Below are 22,749 nucleotides of genomic sequence, written 5' to 3'. Positions count from 1 at the left end.
AGCTACTTTTTCAACTCCCGACAGACAAAAAACACGCAACTATCTGAGATATGTACCGCGATGACAACAGAAGACTTACATTGTGACCATGACGCTGCGTGGAAGTCTACCACTCTTACAGGAGCTCTAGCGTCCACAAGGTATAACAGGTTGCAACCCACTCGAAAGTTACTAGAAGCGTACACTGCAGCTTTTTGAGTCTTTGAAGTACACATCGATAAGAATTAGCCCCTGCGCAGCAAGAGAGACTTTGAGTAAGATGCGCAGCTGCACCTAAGTGATCGCAGAGGCGAGATTGACGTGAGTGTGTGCTGTCGTAGTGCTGAGGGATGTGTGATTGTCTACTGAATAACTTTCGTTTTTCCTGGTTTACTTCTTAACATCAGACGTCAGTCGAAATTCCATCGCCAGCCGTACGCGTCAGAAGCTTGCACGTAGTCGAGCGGTGAATAAAAACTTGTTTCTGGGCAAGTTGGTTCATGATACCGAGGGATACGAAATGCGCACAAGACATAGAAGAGAGGTCAATACGGAAAGGCTCCCGTCTGTACTGACCATGTGGACATGTGCGCGTTTCGTATACATTTAGAACATGTTTTCATGGTACAGAAAAATGTGTCAAGAGAATTGAAGTACAGGCTCTCTTTGTTTTGCAAGAGTGCAACAATGCGTGCACGGCCGTGTTTTCAAAAAGTGATATGCAAAGCAAGGTGACATTCCCATCCACACGTCGAAACAACGTTGTTGCATTCTTTCCATTGTATAAACACGTGCTCGATCAACTGACTCACTTATGCGGACAATAATACCCCGCCAGCGTTACGGTCTCAGTATTGTGCCTCATCTTGAAAAACACACGAGTAATGTTTTCCGTATTCACTGCTTAGGCGAGTGGTATATGAGTAACAACATTGGTTCGACACAACCTAATAAAATAAGCAGACAATGAAGCAAAGGAAAGTATAGGGGACATTACTTGTATGTTTTAACTGTAGTACAGTCATTACGAAATAAATAGAAAGGATAATATAATAAAAATATCTGGGGATTAATGTGCCAAAACCACCATATGATTATAAGGCACGCCGTAGTGGAGGGTTCCGGAAATTTTTGGCCATCTGGTGTTCTTTAACGTGCACTGACATCGCACAGTAGACGGGCCCCTAGCATTTTGCCTCCATCGAAATGCGACGGCCGCGACCGAGATCAAACCCGCGACCTTCGGATCAGCAGCCGAGCACCGTAACGGCTATACCATCGTGGCACACATAAATGGGAAGTAATTAAAGTGGATGAATTTTGCCGCAGGTAGGGACCGAACCTACAACCTTCGGATAACGCGTCCGATACCTGCTTCGTTCAACATGGGTTACAAAAATCATGTACCTATATTACTCGGGATTCTTTGCAGGTGACTGTAACCATGTAACTACATTCGCTGTAATCATACAGCTATTCGACTAAGGCCTATGACATCAACATATATTGTGCAAAGCAGAAAGCAGGAAAAACAACTGAATGTGAGTTGTCTGAACCGGTCCGCAGAAGCGAGTTAGCTCATTATATAGGCTCACTGTATATATTATATATAGATAGACCCGAACTCCTGAACGGGCAGTTCGTTTTATGCGTCCATACAAATCACGACGTCCACATTTGATTACTTCTTCGTTTGAAACCATACTATTTCTACATAACTAGCTTTCCGGGCCCTGAAAGATAAAGTTGGCCGGAAGCGCACTCTCACCAACGCAAGAGGCGCGACATTCAAGACGACCATATGTTCGGTGAAACTGCGCCCGTGAAGGTCCTTGCGCAAGCTTCAAGAGCGCAGTTGTTTTCACGCATCCACGTATCATCGCTTGCTCTAAACAACATCTAATGGACAAGGGCGGCGTAGCAAACCAGGGCGAAGCCAGCCAGTTGCAACACCGGCAGTGAAGCGCGACCATATGTGCACATGTCGGAGCCTTGAAAGCACGTACCGACACAATCAGGTGCACGCTAAGTAAAAATTTGCGCACGCCCCCTGGTAGATACTACTTCAATCTTTTCGATACACAAGCGCTAATTAGCTACAGCGGGCAGAGCTCACCTTCGCACTATACTGGGCTCGCACAGTCAGCGACACATCTTCGGCGTGTGTGAGACAGAGACCACGGGCACCCACATGGCGATCCGCGGTGTATCTCTGCACGGAACTCTTTCAAAGCTGCTTTGCGTGAATGATGCACCGACAGGACTGACGGATCGCTTTGCAATGCGTCCTAGCGAAGTGCAGTATCTCGAATTGAGCAGTCTGGCAGGTGTGACAGCTGCAACAACGCGCACTGCGTCCGTCCGTCAGCTGCCTTTGCTAGGGGAAATGGCCGCCTTCACACGCCGGCAGATTCGAGAGCTATCCGGCGCCGGAGGGAGGTGCTTCCGTCGCTCGTGTGGACCACCGTCGCGGCCTGCACGGAGTCTCCGGGGGTCCCCGGCGCGATCAATAAAAGCGTTAGAACCCTGGCTCGTGTGGGTCGGTGTGCGCGTGCGCCATGAGTCACAGCTCTGAGGCAGAGAGTGAGAGCCGTGGAGCTGCGTGGCTCGTAGTTTGGTTTGTTTTGTTTTTTCTCGTCTGTCAGCGTGTCTGGACCACTCGGTGTCTTTGGTCGCGCAAACACGTGTCCACGACCGTCCTCCTCGGTTCATCCCCCTCCTTCTCGTTCCCTCACTCACACCATTACACACCAGCCACGTGCGTTGACAACTGAGGACTGGATAAGAAAAAGGGCGACGTGGGAGCACGTGCTGCCAACGAGATCTTTTTATGGAGATTGTGTAAACGCTCTAATGGAAGAAGACGGGACCCGACAACAGGATGAGAGGATGCACGAGGCATGATGATGGCTCGCTTGTACGTGTTTGTTGAAGGGGCACGGCCATTCTGTCGTTGCCTTTGCATAAGCCTCGGATAAACAACGCTTATATATGTATATCATAAGACAGCAGCTAACGCAGAGGATTAAAGTAATTACCATGGCGAAAGTAGTTGCTGCTCGTTCCGGTATAAAAATAGCATAGAAAATAGCACGCGCGGACATTGTTTGTGAGTGGAGCACGCGCTGCGCCTACGTCATCTTCGGTTTATCGGCAGTGCCGTCTTGTATGATAACGCGAGCTTGTTATTTTCTGGAATGAGGGAGGAAAAAAAATAGAAAAGCAGAAGGCAGGGAGGTTAACCAGAAATACTTCCGGTTGGCTACCCTACACTGGGGGATCGGAGAATAGAAAGACGAGAAATAGAGAGGGGGGAAGAGAAAAAGAAAGAGAGAGAAGAGAGATGCAGTGAATTCACTGCAACGTGTGGGATTGCATCACAAATCAGAGGCGTTCGCACAAGCCCGTCGTTCTCAAAAACACAATAGTGCTTTCACTGCCTTGTGGGCCGTCGAGAGATGTGGACGGTGCTGTAGTAGCACCTGCACGGAAATTCATCGATCATCCAGTCGCCGCAGTGCGTTGGAAAGTACTTGTCTCTCCGAGGCAAAACGAGGACAGTGGCACAGCAAGCGTTCCATGTTTTCTTTGGTGCCGCAAACATCGCATGCCGCAATGTCAGTCATTCCGATTAACGTTGTATATGCCTTCGTAAAAGCAACTCCCAACTAAAGGCGATAAAGAAGCGAAGCTTCGCGTCGATGAAGGCCGGCTGGAGGTCGGAGTTGCAGTGAAGGGTTCAGTTGATGTAGTCTGGTATGTCTTATGCTTGGTGCGAATTCCACTCCGTCAGTGTGAGACTGCGGGCCAGTTCTGGCCATTGTTATTTTCTGGAATAACATGCACAATAGGTAATGTCCTATCTACGTTAAAAACGTGCGCGAAAGCACTTCAAAGCTTCCTGAGAGATACTGGGCTCATCGGTATACAATAGTTTGTAGAGAGAGAGAGAGAGAAGGAATGTAGGAAAGAGAGGGAGGTTAACTAGACTATGCGCCCAGTTTGCTACCCTACACATGGGGAGGAGGAATAGGAGAGTAAAAGAGAGAGAATGATAGACACATGTCACATCACACACACAGTGCCGAGTTTCACAAGCGGTCGCTCAATGAAGTTGTTTTCAAGTACTGCAGGAGGACTCGTGTGGCTTTCTGGGCTGATGGGCTGCGCGACCAGGCTCCTAAGACCTTTGCTTCATTAAAGGGCCGGTCATCGAGTCTATTCAAGGCACACTGGAGAGTCCGGCGATCTTCATCAAATTGGGCACAGTGGCGTGTTCTGATATGTTTGGGGTGTGCTGTGTCTTTCGCACACTGAGCATGTCGTTTATTTTTTAATCATGACCATCTAGAGTAGCAGTGTGGTAGGCGTGCTACCAGGCAAACATCAGAGGTATTCATTAAACGGTCTTTCTCTGTCTCTCGAAGGTTAGCCCATATCAGAACTTACCGATGTGCAAGCATGTTCGTACCCACCGACAATCTATACTAGAGGGTCTGTTAAGAAGTGTCGCTGTTGAGAAGTGACACTTATTAACAGCTAGAAGTGACCGCGTTAACGACCCGTGAGGGGCGTGCCTTGACGCTTTCCTAAGATCGGTCAATAAAGACGCATTGATAGAGCACACGTTAACGCACCAAACTTTTCCTGTGAATGTGTTTCTATTCGCGCAGGCAGACTTCTAGCCCTTAAAGAAGTGCTGGGAACTGCTGCAATCGAGCGCCACCTAATAAGTATGGTATAGGTCATTTAAGGAGTGCTGTTTACAGCTCTAGTTGGAATTGCATACCGTATTTTCGCTTGTTTAATGGAAGAAAAAATACAGCGTGGTATAGATTCTTGAGTTCATATATTAGTACTTGCACTCGGCTATACGAGAATGGGGCTGAATGATACCGGATAGAGAGAGAGAGAGAATAAGAATAGAAGAAAGGCAGGGAGGGTAACCAAGGCTGAGCCCGGTAGGCTACCCTGCACTGGGGAAGAGGGGAGGCGGAAGGAAAGTTAGAGAGGAGGCTGTGTGCCATACAGGCCAGCTAGGCCCTTCTATACCGCCCACAAGGCTCGCCGTTGACGCACCAGCTCTGCGTGGCGACGACGATATTCAAAGGCGTGCGCAGGGGGGGGGGGGGGACCCTAGTCACCAAGAGGGAGGGGGGCGCAAAGTCTGCCCATACATTGAGTTAATAGGGAGGGGGGGGGGGGGCGCTGCGATGAATCTTTGCCCGCCTTCGCCCCCCCCCCCCCCTGAAGGGGAACCCTGCGCACGCCTATGACGATATTCCACTACATTAGACATTTGGCTGACTTGGCGGCTCTGAGTACAACTTAATCAAGGATTTTATGGGTTAAAGCCACGATATGATTAGTTAGACGCGCCTTGGTGCGGGACACCGGAATAATGTTGGCCGCTTAGCGTTCTTTAACATGCACCTAAATGTGTATGAACGTCCTTCCATTGCTTATTTCTTCACCATCGCGGTAAGGCCGCTGTGGCTGCAAATCAAATCCGCACCTGGAGCTTAGCAGCGCAACGCCATATCCTATATGGCACTATACGGTCTGGACAGCGCTGATTGGATCAGAGGGGCTGCGTAACTGATTGGTCCCCCTGCCCCACCTTCCCCCTATTGGTCGTGTCCAAAAGAAAAGCTTCGCAATGAAGGTTAATAATAAGCGATGACGTGGTTCTAACAACGACCTGCCTGTGGTCCTCGTCTTTCCTGGGGTAAAGGTGCGATATAAGAGCTGCTCGGTCGCCATCATCTTCAGAAACCTGTCTGGCCACATCACTGCACATTGAGATATTACGGTACAGGTCCGACTGAGTAAAGACATGCGGCAGACTTGGCACTCCCTTTTGATGATCGGGGGGGTGGGGGTGCTCCTGCATCCCCCCTCTCCCCCGTGCGCACGCCTATTTCCACGACACTGAGCGCACGTTTGTTTCAGGCAGTACTCATGAGGAAACATTCTGACGCGTAATTTCAAGCCGTGAGCTTTAAATGGTGAAAGAGAGCCCAGAGGGCAAGAAATATTCGCATGTTCCCTAATGCGTCTATAGTTGGCTTGCACTGACGTCACTGAAACCGCCATTTTGTTGTATCAACATGCAGGGAGGCGATGTTTGTGGTGTCTAGGTTAATGCTATCAGTACATCGCATGTATGTTCCTTCGTTATTCGTGCACCGAGGCCAATAACGTTCCGGTGACGTAGATATCACCTTGATGGACTTGACTTTAAGCGCCATGTGATAATGCTGCCTTGGCGTCATCAAAGCCGCCACGTTGGAGTACCAGTAGGTTAAGAACATGCGTCCTTGACGTCCCGTGCAAGCTATCCGTAAGCGTTTTGACGCGCGTGCGTGCGTTTCGTGTGCGTCAATGAGTATATGTTTTGAGTCGTTCTGGTTGTTTGAGCTTCAACAAGTGAACGAAAGCGTATGCCGACGCACGTTTCCTAGAAATTAAAACACATTAATCTAAGCCCGTGACGTCACGACAGACAGCGTCTGCATGCTACCCTACAGCCACGGATCAGCGAGTTGGTGGCCCGGCCTTTTTCATCTCTCTGGATCCAAAAATCAGTGTGAAGATTATGATGATGATCTTTATTTAGGCGAAAGCCTTAGATGCCTCATCAAACGCAAAAATTGAACATCAGCGCCGGCGGAATCGACACGAGTGACGCAAAAAATCATCATCGCTTTTTGACCTCATCATGTCGTCACCTTGCCAAAATGTGTGGCGTCATCTTGACGTCAATATCACGTCACACAATTACTCCATCACATGATATCGTCGCTTGTTCAAAGGTGTATTGGTCAAGGAGGCAGTGCAAAACCATGCGAGGTTCAGAAAGCATGCGATGCCCGCAATCCTGGAGGCAGCGCGAAACCACGTCAGGTTCAGAAAGCTTTCGGAAAAGGGAGGGGAGGGAAGGAGGGCGGGATTTAATACATTGAATGGGAAGAATAAGAAGAAATAGTAGAGAAGGAAAGACAGGGAGGCTAACTAGTTTAGGACAGCCGTTTTGCTACCCTGCGCATGGGAACAGGATGGGGGAGACTGAAAGACGGAGAGGAAAGATAGCAAAAGGACAGCACATAACAGCACGCACACAGTCAGTCACAGTCCGTCACTTCTGCGTGGCACGCGACATAACTTTCACAGCTGGCCACTTGTCCAAGTCCGTTTCTTTTAAAATTCGAAGTAGTGATTTCGTCGCCCTTCAGCTGCAATGTCTTTTGTCGACGACATGTAAGAATGGTTTCAAGAGGCATTGGTCTATTGTCAAGGTGCACGAGAGCAGACTTCAGGCACTGTCTCTGAACATTGTATATCGGACAGCCGCACAGAACGTGCTGTAGCCTCTCCTCGCAACGACAGGCATCGCAAAGAGACCGTACCACTTTCAAGACCCGACGCTCCCAGCAGATTTCGAGTACTGGCACGGAGATCACGCTTTCTTCATGGTGCACACCAAGCAGCCGGACTAACTACCCAGTCGTCAACACCACCTGTCCTCCTTGATGCATCTCTGTGGGCCAACTGGACTCCGCCGTAGAGAGGCCACTCTTCTTTATCGCTTCCGGCTAGGGGTGTCATCCATGAAATCTTATTCATTTCTCATTGGAACGGCTGACTGAGAAGAAAAAGATGGTGTTCGCCTTCGAGTCGTCTTTGGCGAATGCATAAGCGGCCCTGTGAGTGTTTGGCATCCCCTCTGACGCCTAGTCTTCGTGCCCTCTTCAAGTTTTCTTGCATTCACTACAGTATTCAGCCTTCTGGCTATTTCTTCCCGATTTTAAAGGCAAGGGCCCATCTTGGCGTACGTATCACCCGAAGCGTCTTAAAAAATTGGCGATTTTCGAATAGCAGTGACCGGTGACCTGCCCCTATGATATTTACTCGCATAGCACTGGTTAGCACTGGTTAATTTTGGCTAAATTCTGGATAATTATGTTTAAGTATAAATAAACGGCTGATCATATTGGCCAGCGTTAACTGCAACACTGTATTTCTTTAATCTGAGTCCGGTGATCGAGTTGTTTTCATTGCGAATCAGACTTGCTCTTGAGGCACAACTTGATCAGTACTAGATGCGTGACAGTTGTTGCACTCGGATTCACATCAACAACAGTTCGAGTTTGTTATGCCCGAGTGTTTTCTTAATTCGAGCCTTTAGCGCTTATGTAAATATACCACTGATAAAACGTTCCAACAATGCTACCAAGGTTACACAAAGGGAAACAAAAAAAAAAGTGACTTACGCCGTGCCGCTTCTCGATTCCCACTGTCTTGCCAGCATCACCACTTACTACCAAAACCAGAGTTGACAGTGACATGCCGTTCTACCTATGACGTCATGCTTGACGTTTCTTTTCAGGTCACGTGACTCCGAGCCGTTTAAGTGCAAACAGACTCTCCTTGCTCACACATGCTCCTTCGAGCTAAGCAGGTCATGGTATATCAGCCATGACTCCTTTGTTGTTACCGCGTATAACAAATCGCAAAGTTTAGCTGCATGCGTGTTCGGATATATCGAATCACTTTAAATATCTACTACTTATAGTGCGTCAACCAATTAGATGTAACCGGGTTTGACATGTGCCGTATATATGCGGAATAATAATAACTGCAGGGGTTTTACCTCCCAAAACCACGACATGATTATGAGGGACGCCGTAGTGGAGGGCTCCGGAAATTACAACCACCTTGGGCTTCGTTAACATGCGCCCAAATATAAGCACACGGGCCTCTGGCATTTTGCCTCCATCGAAATGCGGCCGCCACAGCCGGTATTCGATCGCGCGACCTTTGGGTCAGCAGCCGAGCACCATAACCACTAGACCACCGTGGCAGGTGACATATGCGGAAGGTACTGTTTCATTCGCATTCTTTCGCGACAGAAATGCATGGCAGTTTGCCTACTACAAAGCAAGAAGATCAAGCGAGAACAATTTACTCGATAAAAGAAATGAAGGAATAAGCAACTGTTTTCTTTTACCAAGCAATTCCTTTATTACATGCAAAACACTTGGCGTAAGTCAAGCTTGTTCGTTTGTTGTTCTCAAAGGAGAACGCCCATTAAAGTCTCCAATTTACATAAAAAGAAAAACAAGGGAAAAAATAAGAGCGCTTTTAAGGCATGTAAGGCCGACAATCGCGATTTTGAGTTTTTTATCGGTTCTTTTTTTTTTTAGTAGGCAACTGCACTGAACAGTTCCTCTTGAGGAAAATGTTTGTAGCGGGTAAACACATCATCTTACATTTACGATTGCCAGAAGTAAAAGACGATTTGGCAATTACGTAAAACTGGTGGCAGCACAAAAAAAAATTGAAAAGAAATCAAAATACCGTATAAGAGCCACTATAAGAGCATGCTTGGCACAGTGAAAGTTACGTATGTACACATAAAGTACACATATCTAATATATATATATATATATATATATATATATATATATATATATATATATATATATATATATATATATATATATATATATATATATATATGTGTGTGTGTGTATGAGCACTTTCATGGCTCTATCTAAATGAAACATGAATGTCATTTTTTTATGTACATATCTATACCCTCAGTGCCGGCATAAATATCACCAAACGTGGCTAATACGTACTAGCAACAACTAAAAAAACACGCTATTAAGAAGAGGTATTTAAATTCAAATATGACCCTGCAAAGCTGATTTTTGTGGTTTCTAAGTTTCACGACGAACACTGGATTGTTTCAATCTAACGTAAAAACGTTTCAAAAGCTTCGCGAACATGTTAAAACAAGGTAGTTAAAAGCAAAGCATCCGATAACGGCTCTTTAAGGAAGCTAAGATGTATAAATAGTTATATCTGCAAGGTATTTACAGTGCATATCAGAGTACCAAAGAAATATATTAATTACGAAATAGGAAAAAAAAACAGCCATCTATATCAACGCGTAGACACGTCGACAAAAGCTCGCACGAAAAATAAACAGGCGAAACAATTTACGAAGAACTAGACCTCAATTCAGGTACAAATATTTTACACCTACATCCCCGCGAAGATTTGATATTTCTTTCTTCATATTTTGAAGGTAGAGCCCAAAGAAAAGTTTCTGGCTCAGGGATATAAGTTGACAGAACAATCGAGCGAATGTTTTTTGGGGTACAAATGGCACTCCCGAGAAATTTAAAAATTACACCACGAAAATGCATACATAAAACGGCAGATCAATGGAAACGTTATGCGGTGACCAGTAGATATTAAGCGCGAAATAGGTGGCTTAGTATCACCCTCGCTTTGTATGCTCATGATTTGATCTTTCGGCTCGCCATTACAACGTATAAGCGGCAAAGAATCGCGGTGGCAAATTTCTAAATAAAACGAAACACTGCAACTAAATGCGCATCTAACATGAACCTGCACAACAAATTGGATTCTCGTGTTTCGCACGTGGCAGGTTCAAGACGGACCTGAAAAACGTAAGAAAAAAAAGATACTTTCTTTTTCCCGCGTTATGTTGGGCAACAGAAACAGTCCTGCTTTGGTCAACACATCGTTACGTTTGACGTAGGGCTAGAGAACAAAAACGGGGAAACAAAAACAGAAAAATAATGCGTGAAGGTTTGGGTGAAGGTGGTTCTTGTTCCAGTGGCAAAGTCAGCTGCCTGCGTCCATGACACGAGATCTCCCGCGATAGCACTGAGCGGTGAAGGGCTCCGTCTATCCACCGGATACACACGAATGCTTCTGCACTGTTGTACCGAGGGACAGCACCGTTAGAAGACTTCTAGTAGCCCCCAACACCACAAGATCACGGGGACAGAAGCACCGTTTCGGAACTGTCCGGAGAAAAACATTCGTGAAGATTCTATGTACAGATGAGAGTCGATCCGCAATACGTCTCGACAACGTGAGGTTCCTGTTCCGTCGTCTATACCGTTGCTGTTCCTGTTGCCACGGTTACGAAGACGACGTCAAGCACCTCATTCACATTCACTCGTTCGACGCACGCGCAATTGTAACAAGGTCATCATCACCCGTCTGCCCATTCCGGAAGAAGACGTTCGCACGGCAGTGCCGGCTTTCGTGGTTTGGTGCAGACTGCTGCGTTTCGTCGCGCTCGACCCAGTGATTTCAGTGTCACAGTGACGTCAGCTTCGCCAGTGACTTAAACCTCGCCAGCCTCGCCAGCGTCGACCGATCAACGTCACGTCGGAACCGGGCGGGTCCGAACGAGCCCCACCTCTCGTTGCTCAGAGGTGGCTGTTGCCCGAAGTCTGCTGCTGAGACTTTCCGTTGGTTGCCGAGCCATCGACGGCGTGGTTGTAACACTGGTCTTGTTGCGGCTTGTTGAGCTTGCTGTGCTGGGTACCGTAGATGAAATAACCCGTAAGACCTGCGAAAAGAAGGAGCAGATGTGAGCTGAGGTAGGTGCAATGTTTTCTCAAACATTCGAAGGAAGTGAGCGTAGTCAGGTGCGAATGGGAACAGTAGTGGAATAAGTGACGTTTTGAAACTGTACACTGTCTACTTGCCCGGATGATAAGAGTTGGTCCTATTCTTGTAAGCTGTCACGTTATTCCACCGGTTGCATCAACAAAATAGTGCGACCAACTTAAGACTGCGTGCTGTCTATGTGTAGACGAAATTATTTGGGAGTGGAAGCTGTCGTGACAACGTTCCGCGATTGTTTCGCAGGGTACGGCTACATTATCCTTCCCAATGCTTGTATGGCACATTAGGGTATCATCTCGGTTATGTGCATACTTTTGAAGGACTGCGGAAATATGCACATTACCGAGAGGGTGCGCTAATCAAGTTGGTTTGTTGCACATTCAGGATTGGAAAAATTATCACCGGCTGAACTAAACGCATACGGAAATGTAAGCATAAGCAAAATAAAAATGTCTCATTGTGGGTGATCCAACCTGGAAGCAGCACCTTCCCGGGCGACCGCTTTAAGTTCATACCATTTCAGCACCGCCTATTGCCAACAGCATTTCTCGAACACATATGCTACGTAATTGAACGTGCTGCGGTAGATCCGCTGCTGCGACGTTTTTCTGCAGAGCTTGAGGTCGTGGTTTCCACAGCCGGCAACGGCTGCCGGGCAGAGGTGAAATTGAAGGCCAATTGTGTGCTTAGGTTTAAATACGTTAAGAAAGAACTCAAACGTTCACACTTTCTTCGGATGCCCCCATTACGGTGTCGTTCATTTCTGTATCAGTCAGTCAATCAGTCAATAATATATGAAAACACCATAGCTTCGTTCTGCTGACCTATTGCTACCCAGACGAGAAGACGAAGCCAGGTAAGTCCATGCAGGGTTGTCAGCAAAATGGTGTTGACCACGATGCTCAAGATGGGGAGGAAGGGCACGAACGGCATCTGCACAAAGGAACAGAACCGTTGGGACGATCAGCTTGTAGCAGGTAAAGTAGAATACAACAGCATTTTATTTTTATGAGAAAAATGAAGGAGGCTGCTTGGTGGTTAATAGCCAACCCTCCTTATTATGTTGAAATACGTACAAAATGTAATTAGAATTGGATATAAGCGCTATCATTCGTCGCTGAAGAACTGTGACCAAACAGGGTAGGTCTTTCGGGCAGGTTGCCTTTGTTTCATGTCTGAAAAGATTCATGTGGAAGGCTATAGGGTGTAGACTGGCATTGGGGTCATTGGCTGCACATTTATTTGTAAGTGGTGATGACTTACTAATGTTTCGTTGCGAAAGATTGGAATGTCAGTGAACAATAATTTAAAATGCATGTTGCTTCATAAGTAAGGAACTTTCATGTTGAGTGAATAATAGGTTGATAATAAATGCAAGTCTTATACATGAATGTGACAAATAAGTTTTGAACAAGGAAATAAAGAGTTGTCTTGCACCCGCTTGCAGCACGATACTACAAAAGAAACCTATAATTAGATGCAATCGAATATTAATTTTGCTGCATCGTGGAACGTAATAAAAATGTGCTAAGCAGTATTCAACTGATTGTAACTTAAGTTTTGCATAGTACTATAGTATGTTTATTGTCGTATAATGTTTTTGTTAGCTGGTAACCCTTGCAGTGCACACTACATCTCGTTGACCATGTTAATTTTTCAGTAAAGTGTTGTATGATGCCGAACTGCACAGGAGGCCTGAGGCCTTCGTCATGCCTTTCAGCCTGCGGCCCCGACTTCCTCCTTCGTAAGGAGGTGAGGAACAGCAGTACACTTCACAAATTCATACGATTTTTTTCATATGGCTGTGCTTTGCAGCTTCGTGTTACCAACGGGTGGATCTTCACCTCTTCAACGGGTGCATCAGAATTTCTCCCTCTCATAAACTGAAACATTGACGAACCTTGTACCGCTGCTCGGTGACGACCTGCTTGTGAATGGAGATGAGGAAGCACAGGACCAAGAGGACGAGCACGAGTACCACGAGCACGAGCACCGCCCACCAGACACCGGCTGAGATCTCAGCCCACAGGCTCTGGGCGTAGAAGCCCAACACCAGCGTCACAACCACGATGCCGCACACGCTGAGGGAGATTATCAGGTCTGTGGGCACGCTGCCCAGCACGGAGGACATGAACTGGAACCGGGGCAGTAGTCGGTTGTAGGCGGTGCTGGAGGTTCCGTTACAAGCCGGGCTACCCGAAGAACCGTTCGCTGGCTTCTCGGTGAGCGAACCCATCTCCAAGACCTCCTGCGTGATTTGTGCAAGTGGGAGTTAGGATCATAGGCGTGCACATGTGGGGAGGGGGTGGGGTGGGGACAACCCCCTAGTCATCTAGAGGGGGGCGCCAATTCTTTCCCATACCTTAACTCAGTCAGACCTTTCACGTCATTTTTTTTTTGCGCAAGGTTATGGGTACGAATGCTTTTGACGATAGTGGCGACCAAGGACCGCTGATGCATGACAGGTCTTTGTGAGAAGTACCCCATCACTTTATTTTCATTTTTGCATCCGTTGCGGTTAAAGAATAAAACAGCGCTTAAGACGACATCAGATGAAGGCACAGACACCTCGCTGGCCTGTGTCGTCCCGTCTTAAGCGGTGTCTTATTCTTCATCTACAATGCACCAACCAGCGCAATCAAGCCCACTGCTCTCGTTGCGGAGCTCGTTTTCTTTCGGACGAGACCAATGACAGGCATGGAGGGGGCTGCGGTAAACATGACGCCCCTCCCCCTCTCCCTTAATGGAGAACCCTGCGTATGGCTATAGTTAGGATCAAAGCAGTGTTTCGGTAAGTTTTTATGGGCGACGTATGGTATGCTGCCGAATTTCGTATTGTTTGCAAAAGTCTTACATATGGTCACTTTCAATGAATGCACAGTATGCAACGGGCACTAGTGAAATTAACTCCCATGATGTGTTTTGCCTTGTTCCAACTTTACAGTGTCAAATACTACGCAGTAAGCAAATTAAATTTCGGGGTTTTGCGAGCCGATACCGCGCTATTACTATGACGCTACGTTGTAGTGGGGGAAGTTCGGGCGAATTTTGGCCAACCGGCTTTCCTAACGTGCACCTAAATCGTACACCAAACGTTTACCAAACTGGTGTCCTCCCGTGTCACCCCCGTCAAAATTTTGCCTCAGCGGACGGGAATCGAGCCCGTGTCCTCGGGCTTAGCAGCACGACGCCTTACCTGGCAGGCTACCACGACGGGCATACTACACATTCAACACTGCATACAATATGTGTCATCGTGTGTACTGCATAAATATCGTATAAAAGTTATGTGCATCTGGCTCTGTAATGTTTCCTTCTTTCAGTGATTACTATTATTAGCAGTGTGTAAGGTTTTGATTACCTCCATTTTTCAAGCGTACAAATTTCTTTACATGTATCAGACTTTCCTGTTGTTCACCATCATGTATTTTGTAAGCTTCACGATCTGCTTATCTACAGATGCTGCCGTTACTGTCGGGATGGCACGGCAAAGTGAGGCAGCTACAAAGCCTTTTGACATGCCTTTTAAGAAAGTCCTCTAGGCCGTCTTGGATAAAGTCACGGGGTCCTTTATGCATTTGCCTAAGACGACTGGAAGGCGAAAGCCATTTTTTATTGGATATCAATTATATGGACACTCTCGACGGGTTTTTGCCGTCGTCATTGGCGTCGCCGTTTTCTAGCCGATTGCTAGCCTATTAAATATACTCGAGCGCTTACATCTTCGGTGATGACGAACATTTTTCACAGCTTGGAACTGGCCAAAATTTTCTATTGCGATAGCAATTATGTGGACTCTCGACGGGTTTTTGCAGTCACCGACGGTGTCCCTGTCATGTTCCGTATAAAGTCCAAATCGATAACATTACCCCATGCATCGTGTGTTATACCCGCGTGTAAAAGCTTGCGAGCGCTGGCGACGAACGCGGCTGAAGCAGAGATGAAACAAGCCGGCGATCTCCGTCACCCAGAGGGCGCATGCGATAACATCACCCCGCGTGCGAGGCCTTCCGTCGATTGCTCCTCAAGCAGAGAGGAAACGCCCTACCCGCCTTTCGTAAGGAGCATGAAGGGACGTCAGGGGAACGGGGGGGGGGGGGACTGCGTCGTTGGAGCAGCAACCGTGAACTTTGATCATAAGGGCGCGGTTGAGAGCGCTGGCGCGCGTGCTACCTCGTCCGACACCAGCAAACGGCTCGTATACCCTTCTACGTGCTATGCTCTCCCCGCTTTGCGTTGAGACGACAGAATGCACGAAAAACGCTTCACTCCCTGGAGCGGCAGTATTCTCTTACACTAGCGTTTCATAGAGTTACGCGAGATCGGACCCAAAGGAGTTAGCTGCCAGCCTTACTTCGTATAACATTACAATTTGTTGCTATCGCATTCATTGATTCGTCCTTAAGCGAAAATGTGATTTTTTCTCCTTTTTCATCTGAGTCTATTGTATACATTGTCATAAACCTTATTTTGTCCTTTTAACGCCTACAAGCGTTAACACACTCTTTTAACGATTATACGCGACGGCGTGAATATAGGATTTAACAAGACTAATGCTACAGGACGCGTACCTTCTTGGCCGGCTCCCTGTAGCGGAAGATAATGATGCCACCGCTGACGACGAGGTAGGCGAACAGCGTGCCGATGGACATCATCTCCACCAGGGTCTCGATGTCAAGGATGACGGCTAGTAGGGCGGCCAGCGCAGAGAACACGTACATGGCGATGAGTGGGATCTTGGTGCGCTTGTTGACCGTGCCGAACATGTGCATGATGAGACCGTCGTCGGCCATTGCGTACGCTATCCGGGTGAGAGCGTACAGCGTACCTATCAGCACCGTGGACATTCCGCACAGGGCTCCGATGATCACGACGATCTGCGAAACCCGCCAGAAATATTCATAGCAAACGAAAGTGAGTAACTAATCAAACTGGACGATTGGGTAAGTTGGTCATTCATGTCCTAGGTATACTGTATAATCATCGTGCAAACAGAAAGAGAGGAAAGTAATGAGGTAAACTGGATTGCTTTGTCATTGTTGATCGCAATAGTACAATGCATTCGTTTGTATGTTAATAATAAAGTTTGCGATTTAACGCACGAAAAACACGGTGTGATTATGGGAAGAACTCTAAGGGTGCAGTCTTGACTACTTTTGACAACGAAAGAATTTGACAGGTTGGGAGAAAACAGTCCCCAGAACAAGGATTTTATGAAATGTGCTTATATGAAGAAATAGTGTGCAAAGACAAATCACGTTAAGAAGTCAAAATTAAGGAAAACAAAACAGGACATGTTTAACACTGGCTCACTCTTACGTTTTTCTTTTGAACAAAAAAAAAAGATTTTTATACTGTTGAGGTTAGTAGAACACTTCTTTTTTTCATATTAGTTTTGAAGCAAACGACTTTACATTAGCTGATTAATTATCCTTAGGAAAATGCATATGTTATACTAAACGAATGGCTAGTACGAGTAGGTACGATAGTAGCGCATATAAGCAATACTTCCCTCTTTTTAAATCAAGAGTAGCAAGAACAACAACAACAAGGAAAAACTCACTAGGAGTGGTGGACTGTGAAACCCATCATTGAACTCTGTCAGCTATGCGCATGTTTCGAATGCTTTGAAAGCGAACTCCAGGTGTCAGAACTGTCTGGCGACACTGAACCGAAGCGCGACGCTCTCGAGAAACAAACAAACAAATACTTCAAAATAACTTCTCAAATTGAAAGCTTCTCTGCAACGCAGTTTGGAAATTCCGTGACTGACACGTTCGCGTCATTTTCCGGCAACGATATAGAAACATGCGGCGTCTCCTTGGACGCCAGTGTAAACAACGTTTTGTTCCACGTACTACGCGTGATTAGTAGGGCACCGACGCTTCGCTCGACGAATGGATATCGCGGACGGAAGGACGGACTTACTGTACGTGCTTATCAAAACGCTTGCTCGACCTTGAAACCTAGCTTCGTTACCTCTCGAGCTTTCTAGCGAAAAAGAGCCTGCTTTCTTTTCTGTTGGAGTTAAGCATTTTCTTATTATTTATCTAGTAGTAATTACGCCTTTCTTAATAGGTGCAGCGGCGCGGAAAGCTGCAGAGACGGAAATGCTTCTACTAAAGGAAAGGTAACAGAAGCAGCATTCCATATTTCAATATCATTGCTTACATTAAAAAGATCGCTCGTGTACTGTATGCGTGCCCGAATTTGAGTAGCCCATGCAATATGCTTTCAGACTTTCTTGCACACGTTGGAACGTTCACTCACAATCCTTACTAGGGCAGAATGTCAGCGCTTCTCCTCTTGTGAAGTGTGTGTTTTCTATTGCCTAAAGCAGTTATAACATGATCGGCGCTTAACAAGAACGTGCCTGAATTTTCTTGTCGGTAAGTGGTAGAGTTGTGTTGAAAGTTAACGCCTGTTGAAATCTGTCTGTTGAGAGTTAAAGCTCGCGTGTGTGTTTGTGTGTGTGTGTGTGTGTGTGTGTGTGTGTGTGTGTGTGTGTGTGTGTGTGTGTGTGTGTGTGTGTGTGTGTGTGTGTGTGTGTGTGTGTGTGTGTGTGTGTGTGTGTGTGTGTGTGTGTGTGTGTGTGTGTGTGTGTGTGTGTGTGTGTGTGTGTGTGTGTGTGTGTGTGCGTGCGTGCGTGCGTGCGTGCGTGCGTGCGTGCATGCGCGCGCGCGCGCGTGCGTGTCCCTTCTTGTCTTCGTCTTCATAAGGTTCTGTCCTAAACACTAAGAATGCGTCTAAGCAGCATCAGGATCATAATCCTTGACATCAGGCCCACCTTAGCCCAGATTGCTCCTTTTGCTTCCAGGGCGTCCGGCAGACCAGAGTCCGGAACGATGTCCTTGTAGTTGACCATGAGCGTGAGCACCGCGGAAACGGCCACGTACAGCACCGTGACCACGGTCATCGAGATGAACGTGGCGATGGGCAGCGAGCGCTGAGGGTTCTTGGCCTCCTCGCCTGAAGCGGCGATGGCATCGAAGCCGACGTAGGCGAAGAAGCAGGCCGCCGAAGCTGCCAGGATGCCGTGGACGCCGAAGGGCACGAACCCTCCGGTCTCAGGGTTGGTCCAGTTGTCGAAGTCCGCGTAGTAGCCGCCCACGCCGATGATGATGAAGAGCACGAAGATGTTGACGCAGCAGAGGATATTGTTGAGCCACGAGGTGGCCTGAACGCCCACGGACATGAACGCCACGTACACCACGATGATGCCGAGCGCCAGGAAGTCCGGGTACGGGGACAGGTACGGTCCGGGAAGCTCTCCGGTCGTGTTCATGATGGCGCCTTTGATGGCGCCGTGCGTGAGCGAGTCTATGTACGCGCTGCATGCGCGAGCCACGGCCGAGATTCCGATGACGTTCTCGAGGACCACGTTCCAGCCGACGAAGAAGGCCCAGAACTCGCCAACGCTAAAGTACGAGTACGAGTAGGCCGAGCCGGCTCGCGGGAAGCGCACGCCGAACTCGGCGTACGCGAGGGCAGCGAGCAGGGACGCGATGCCGGCCACAATGTAGGAGACGATGAGCGCCGGGCCCGCGATGTTTTTGGCCACCGAAGGAGTGAGTACGTAGATGCCCGAGCCCATCATGTGGCCGATGCCCAGGAGAGTGATGTCGAAGGTGGTGAGACATCGCTTCAGCGACGTCTGCATGTGGTCCGCGCCGGGCTCCTTGGTACGCCGCAGCTTGTGCAGGAATGTCGAGAGCATCTTGCCGGCGCCTCCCTGCGAAAACCAGAAACAAGAGACAGCTGTTGGTTAGTGAGGCGTACGCATATGAAGATAAAGTAATGTATCCTACAGCCAAGCCAGTGACAATGTTTCAAACTCACTTCCGGACCACTCACAATGTTTACAATGAAGCATGTGGCAGCCCGTCAAAGACGGTTACGGAAATACAAAGAATCTAGTACTGAATTACCAACACTATTCATTCGTAAGCACTCTGATATGACTAGACCGGCTGGCATGAGTTCTTACCAGCAGTTCCTGCGTTAGAACTTCCTTGTGAATACGGGCAACTAACACCGTTTTGACTTACCTTTGATCCACGGGATTCAGGAGACAATTTCGTCCAAGCTAAAGTACAACAGCTACCTTTAGCATCATTTCGCCACACAATCTGGCTCACGCCAGGAGATATGGCGTCGCGCTAGTTATAACAACATTAGGTGTATTGAGCATCAAAGGCAATACACGAGAACTGTCGCACATAAACATAAGCACGCATTGCGTGTGAGTCGGCGAGCGCTCCTCGGCCAATCTGGCCGAGAAGCGCTACAGAAATACTGTTCGCTTAAAAAAAAGTAATAGAAAGATTGCGCTGTATACAAATGACAAAAGAACTCAAACAATACGTTCTGCAGACGCGCTCATTCATCGCCTCTTCGCACCTGTTAAATTTCCGTTCTTTTGCTAGCACTCATATATAGCGTCACGCATACAATGTTATATTCTCGCCTGTGCTAAGTTTGCCAATATTTATGGTTGGCAGGACATCAGACGGCGAACTAATGCACGTGGGGAACCGTCGTTTCTGCGATGATTTACTGGAATACAATCATACGCGCGCTGCCCCACGCCAAGCAGCATCCAAGGATAGTGGACGAGCGGAAACACACCGAATGTTTTTTTTTTATTATTGTTGTTGTTCTCTTTTACGGCCAAGAAAGGGTCGCCGCTGCTATGCGGTCAACATCTCGCGAGCGGGTGCTCGCTATATCGTCTACGATGGAAGAGGAAGCACCAACGAGGGAACAGCTCGTAAACATGACTGTAGGTTTTTGACGAGCGCCGCCGATGTGTCAAGGGAGCAATCAAAGCGTCGGCGCGGAATGCCACTGTCCCGGCGTGGCCCACAAACATGTCCGACACGTGAAGCTCGCGTAGCGACCGCGACACAGAAACTAGGCCAATACCGCGCAACAAGAACAAAAAGAAAAAAGCACTACTAAGTTTGCGCATGCGTACGAGCGAATTGAATGAGACACGCGCACCGTGTTACGTCCACATAAAATGTCTTCCTCCGCAAAAAAGAACTCAGTCTGAAGACGATTTCACATGGGCGCCGCCACCAGGGGTTGTCAAACGAATGTTTTCTCTTATCTTCGCATTTCGCGGCGTGAATTAATAAGCTCACGAAATGTCGAATGCACCAACCCAGCCGTTTTCATGCGTATGCGTCCATCGCAGCTCTGTTCGTTTAGTAAAGATACAAAATAGCAAGGCCACTACCTAATATGGCGGCAGCGATACCCATACGTAAAGTACTCCATAGAAAGAAACGGCGCGCTTCAGAAGTTTGCACCGAATGCCGCAAGGGAAAGATTTGCCTGGCATTAAGCCAAACATGGCGGAGGACGGCAAAGGGTTACGCCAAGCGCGGCCCATGACGGCAAAGTGATGAAATTAGAACTTCGAAGGCATAAAATGGAATCAGCTCGCGCAGGACCTGGTGGGTTGTAGATCAAGGGTGACGCTTCCCTTCTGCAGTGGACATAAGATAGGCTGCTGATGATTATGACGCTAAGCATGCTACTTCAGATGGGTATGATACAGAATGACATGTAATACACAACGTGCGACAGGAACAGAACATCCATAAAACACATTACAATTTTAAACGTATTTTGAATGAGACCAGTGTGTATCCAAGAACGGTCAAAAGTGTCTTCTTTGCATTCAAGGCATAAGCATTGTTTGTTCATAGTCCAAGAAAGGTTTCTTTGCTCTAGAGATGACTGCGATCGATTAATCTTCAGCTCGGACATTAAGGTTCTTGTTCGTGGATTGAACAGCCTGTAAGGGTAGACTAACAGGACGGCGTCTTTCTGCACGTTGCGCACAACACACAGTGGTACACAGACCACAAACTAAATACTACGAACGATATTTAAGGGAGAACACGTTTTGTGAATACTTTTTGTAGCATATGCATGCATGAAAGAGGTGTCTTTGTACCTATATTTAACTCCTTCGAGACATTATGCCCGCGTGGCAACTTAGGAATGAAAAACAGCAACAACGGAACAATAAAACGCAAGACTAACCCAAAACATAGAGGCTTTTCGGTTGTTTATGAAACCGAAGTTGTTTAAGCGCCGTTATTAACTTACGACGAAACGTCTCAAACGAAAACTACTGACTACCGCGCCCGCCGCGATGGTCTATTGATTATGGTGCTCGACTGCTGATCCGAAAGGTCGTAGGATCGAATCCCGGCCGCGGCAGACTCATTTAGATGGAGGCAAAACGCTAGAGGCCCGTCTGCCTAGGTTTGGGTGAAAGAACCCCAGGTGGTCGAAATTTCCGAAGCCCTCCGTTACGGCGTCCCTCATAATCGTATCGTGGTTTTTGGGAGGTAAAACCCCGAAAATCATTATGACTGACTTCCGCGATGCGCCAAGAAAACGGACTCACCTTCATTTTGAAATTTCTTGCCGGATTCTCTCGTTTAGAAGATTTGGAATTCCACAAAGAACCAAATTAAACAACGAAGTCCGTGACAAGAACGACTAGATTGAAATGGCAGTTCGTCGTCACGTGTACGATTATAGCTGCCTTTCTCGGTCTCCTACTCGAACTTTGACTTGGACTTAAGAATGAGGCGAGTCAGTAATACCGGGGCTCAATATGAAACCCGTAAGACAGCAGCTAGATGTCTTCTCCGCGCAATGAAGCGCGAACGAGTGAGCGATCCGCGCCAGCGACTTGGAGTGCGAACCGCGGCAGATTCACAGAACGCGCCGCTTCGTATACAGAGCCCCGCTCCCTCGCAGCGCGGGGGAAGGGAATCGCGCCGCTCATTGGTCGATTCATCGTCTCATGTACGCTCGCGCACAGTTGCGAGAGCGCTCGTAATACAGAGCGAAAGCGATGCGAGCTGAGAGGGTGTTACGCGTCGTCAGGCGTCGCAAGAACACAATACTTTTCTGCCACCGCGTACCCCTTTCCTCGCTCATATTTGACTCGCAGACCCCCCTCCCCCCCTCCCTCCTTTCATTCTCTCAAACCCCATACACCACCCACTTTTAAAGAGTTATCTGCCGATACTCGGTTTATCAACTGATCTCTGATGATGTGTCTGCTCTTTGGCACGTGACAAATTATCGACCAATCAATCTCTCTGCGCTTCTCACATCGAAGATACACTTTAAGATAGTCTAACTTAAGCTTGTTGGTATGACATTGAAGATATTCTATCTTGACCCATATCTGGCATCATTTAGATTGCCTTTGCTAGATTAGCCATTTTTAGCTTGCACATTTTGTGGGCATTCATCGTATGAGCTACTGGAGGTACA

The 22,749-nt window shown here is 47.5% G+C and overlaps 2 protein-coding genes across 5 annotated transcripts in view; both read right to left on the bottom strand.

The window, feature by feature from the left end:
* The window catches only part of LOC119389240 (cationic amino acid transporter 4-like), a 33,525-nt gene extending 33,308 nt beyond the window's left edge, over positions 1 to 217 (bottom strand). The window contains exon 1 of the mRNA XM_049415065.1: positions 80 to 217. The gene's annotated coding sequence lies outside the window, so the exon portion shown is untranslated. The remainder of the gene's footprint in view (positions 1 to 79) is intronic.
* Positions 218 to 9,489: 9,272 nt separating this feature from the next.
* The window catches only part of LOC119389569 (cationic amino acid transporter 4), a 98,012-nt gene continuing 84,752 nt past the window's right edge, over positions 9,490 to 22,749 (bottom strand). For 3 of the 4 annotated variants that reach the window (XM_037656887.2, XM_037656886.2, XM_037656890.2), the window contains exons 2-6: positions 18,227 to 19,171; positions 16,011 to 16,316; positions 13,340 to 13,687; positions 12,264 to 12,372; positions 9,490 to 11,380 (exon numbers count right to left, since the gene is read on the bottom strand). In XM_037656887.2, the coding sequence (XP_037512815.1) occupies positions 11,238 to 11,380; positions 12,264 to 12,372; positions 13,340 to 13,687; positions 16,011 to 16,316; positions 18,227 to 19,171 (1,851 nt within the window). In that variant the 3' untranslated portion in view covers positions 9,490 to 11,237. Of the gene's footprint in view, positions 11,381 to 12,263; positions 12,373 to 13,339; positions 13,688 to 16,010; positions 16,317 to 18,226; positions 19,172 to 21,865; positions 22,163 to 22,749 lie in introns of those variants that run through there. The other variant, XM_037656889.2, reaches the window with a different exon arrangement.

This window comes from Rhipicephalus sanguineus, chromosome 4, assembly GCF_013339695.2.
Source record: "Rhipicephalus sanguineus isolate Rsan-2018 chromosome 4, BIME_Rsan_1.4, whole genome shotgun sequence".
Taxonomy (NCBI): domain Eukaryota; kingdom Metazoa; phylum Arthropoda; class Arachnida; order Ixodida; family Ixodidae; genus Rhipicephalus; species Rhipicephalus sanguineus.
This window is presented reverse-complemented; position numbering and strand designations above follow the sequence as displayed.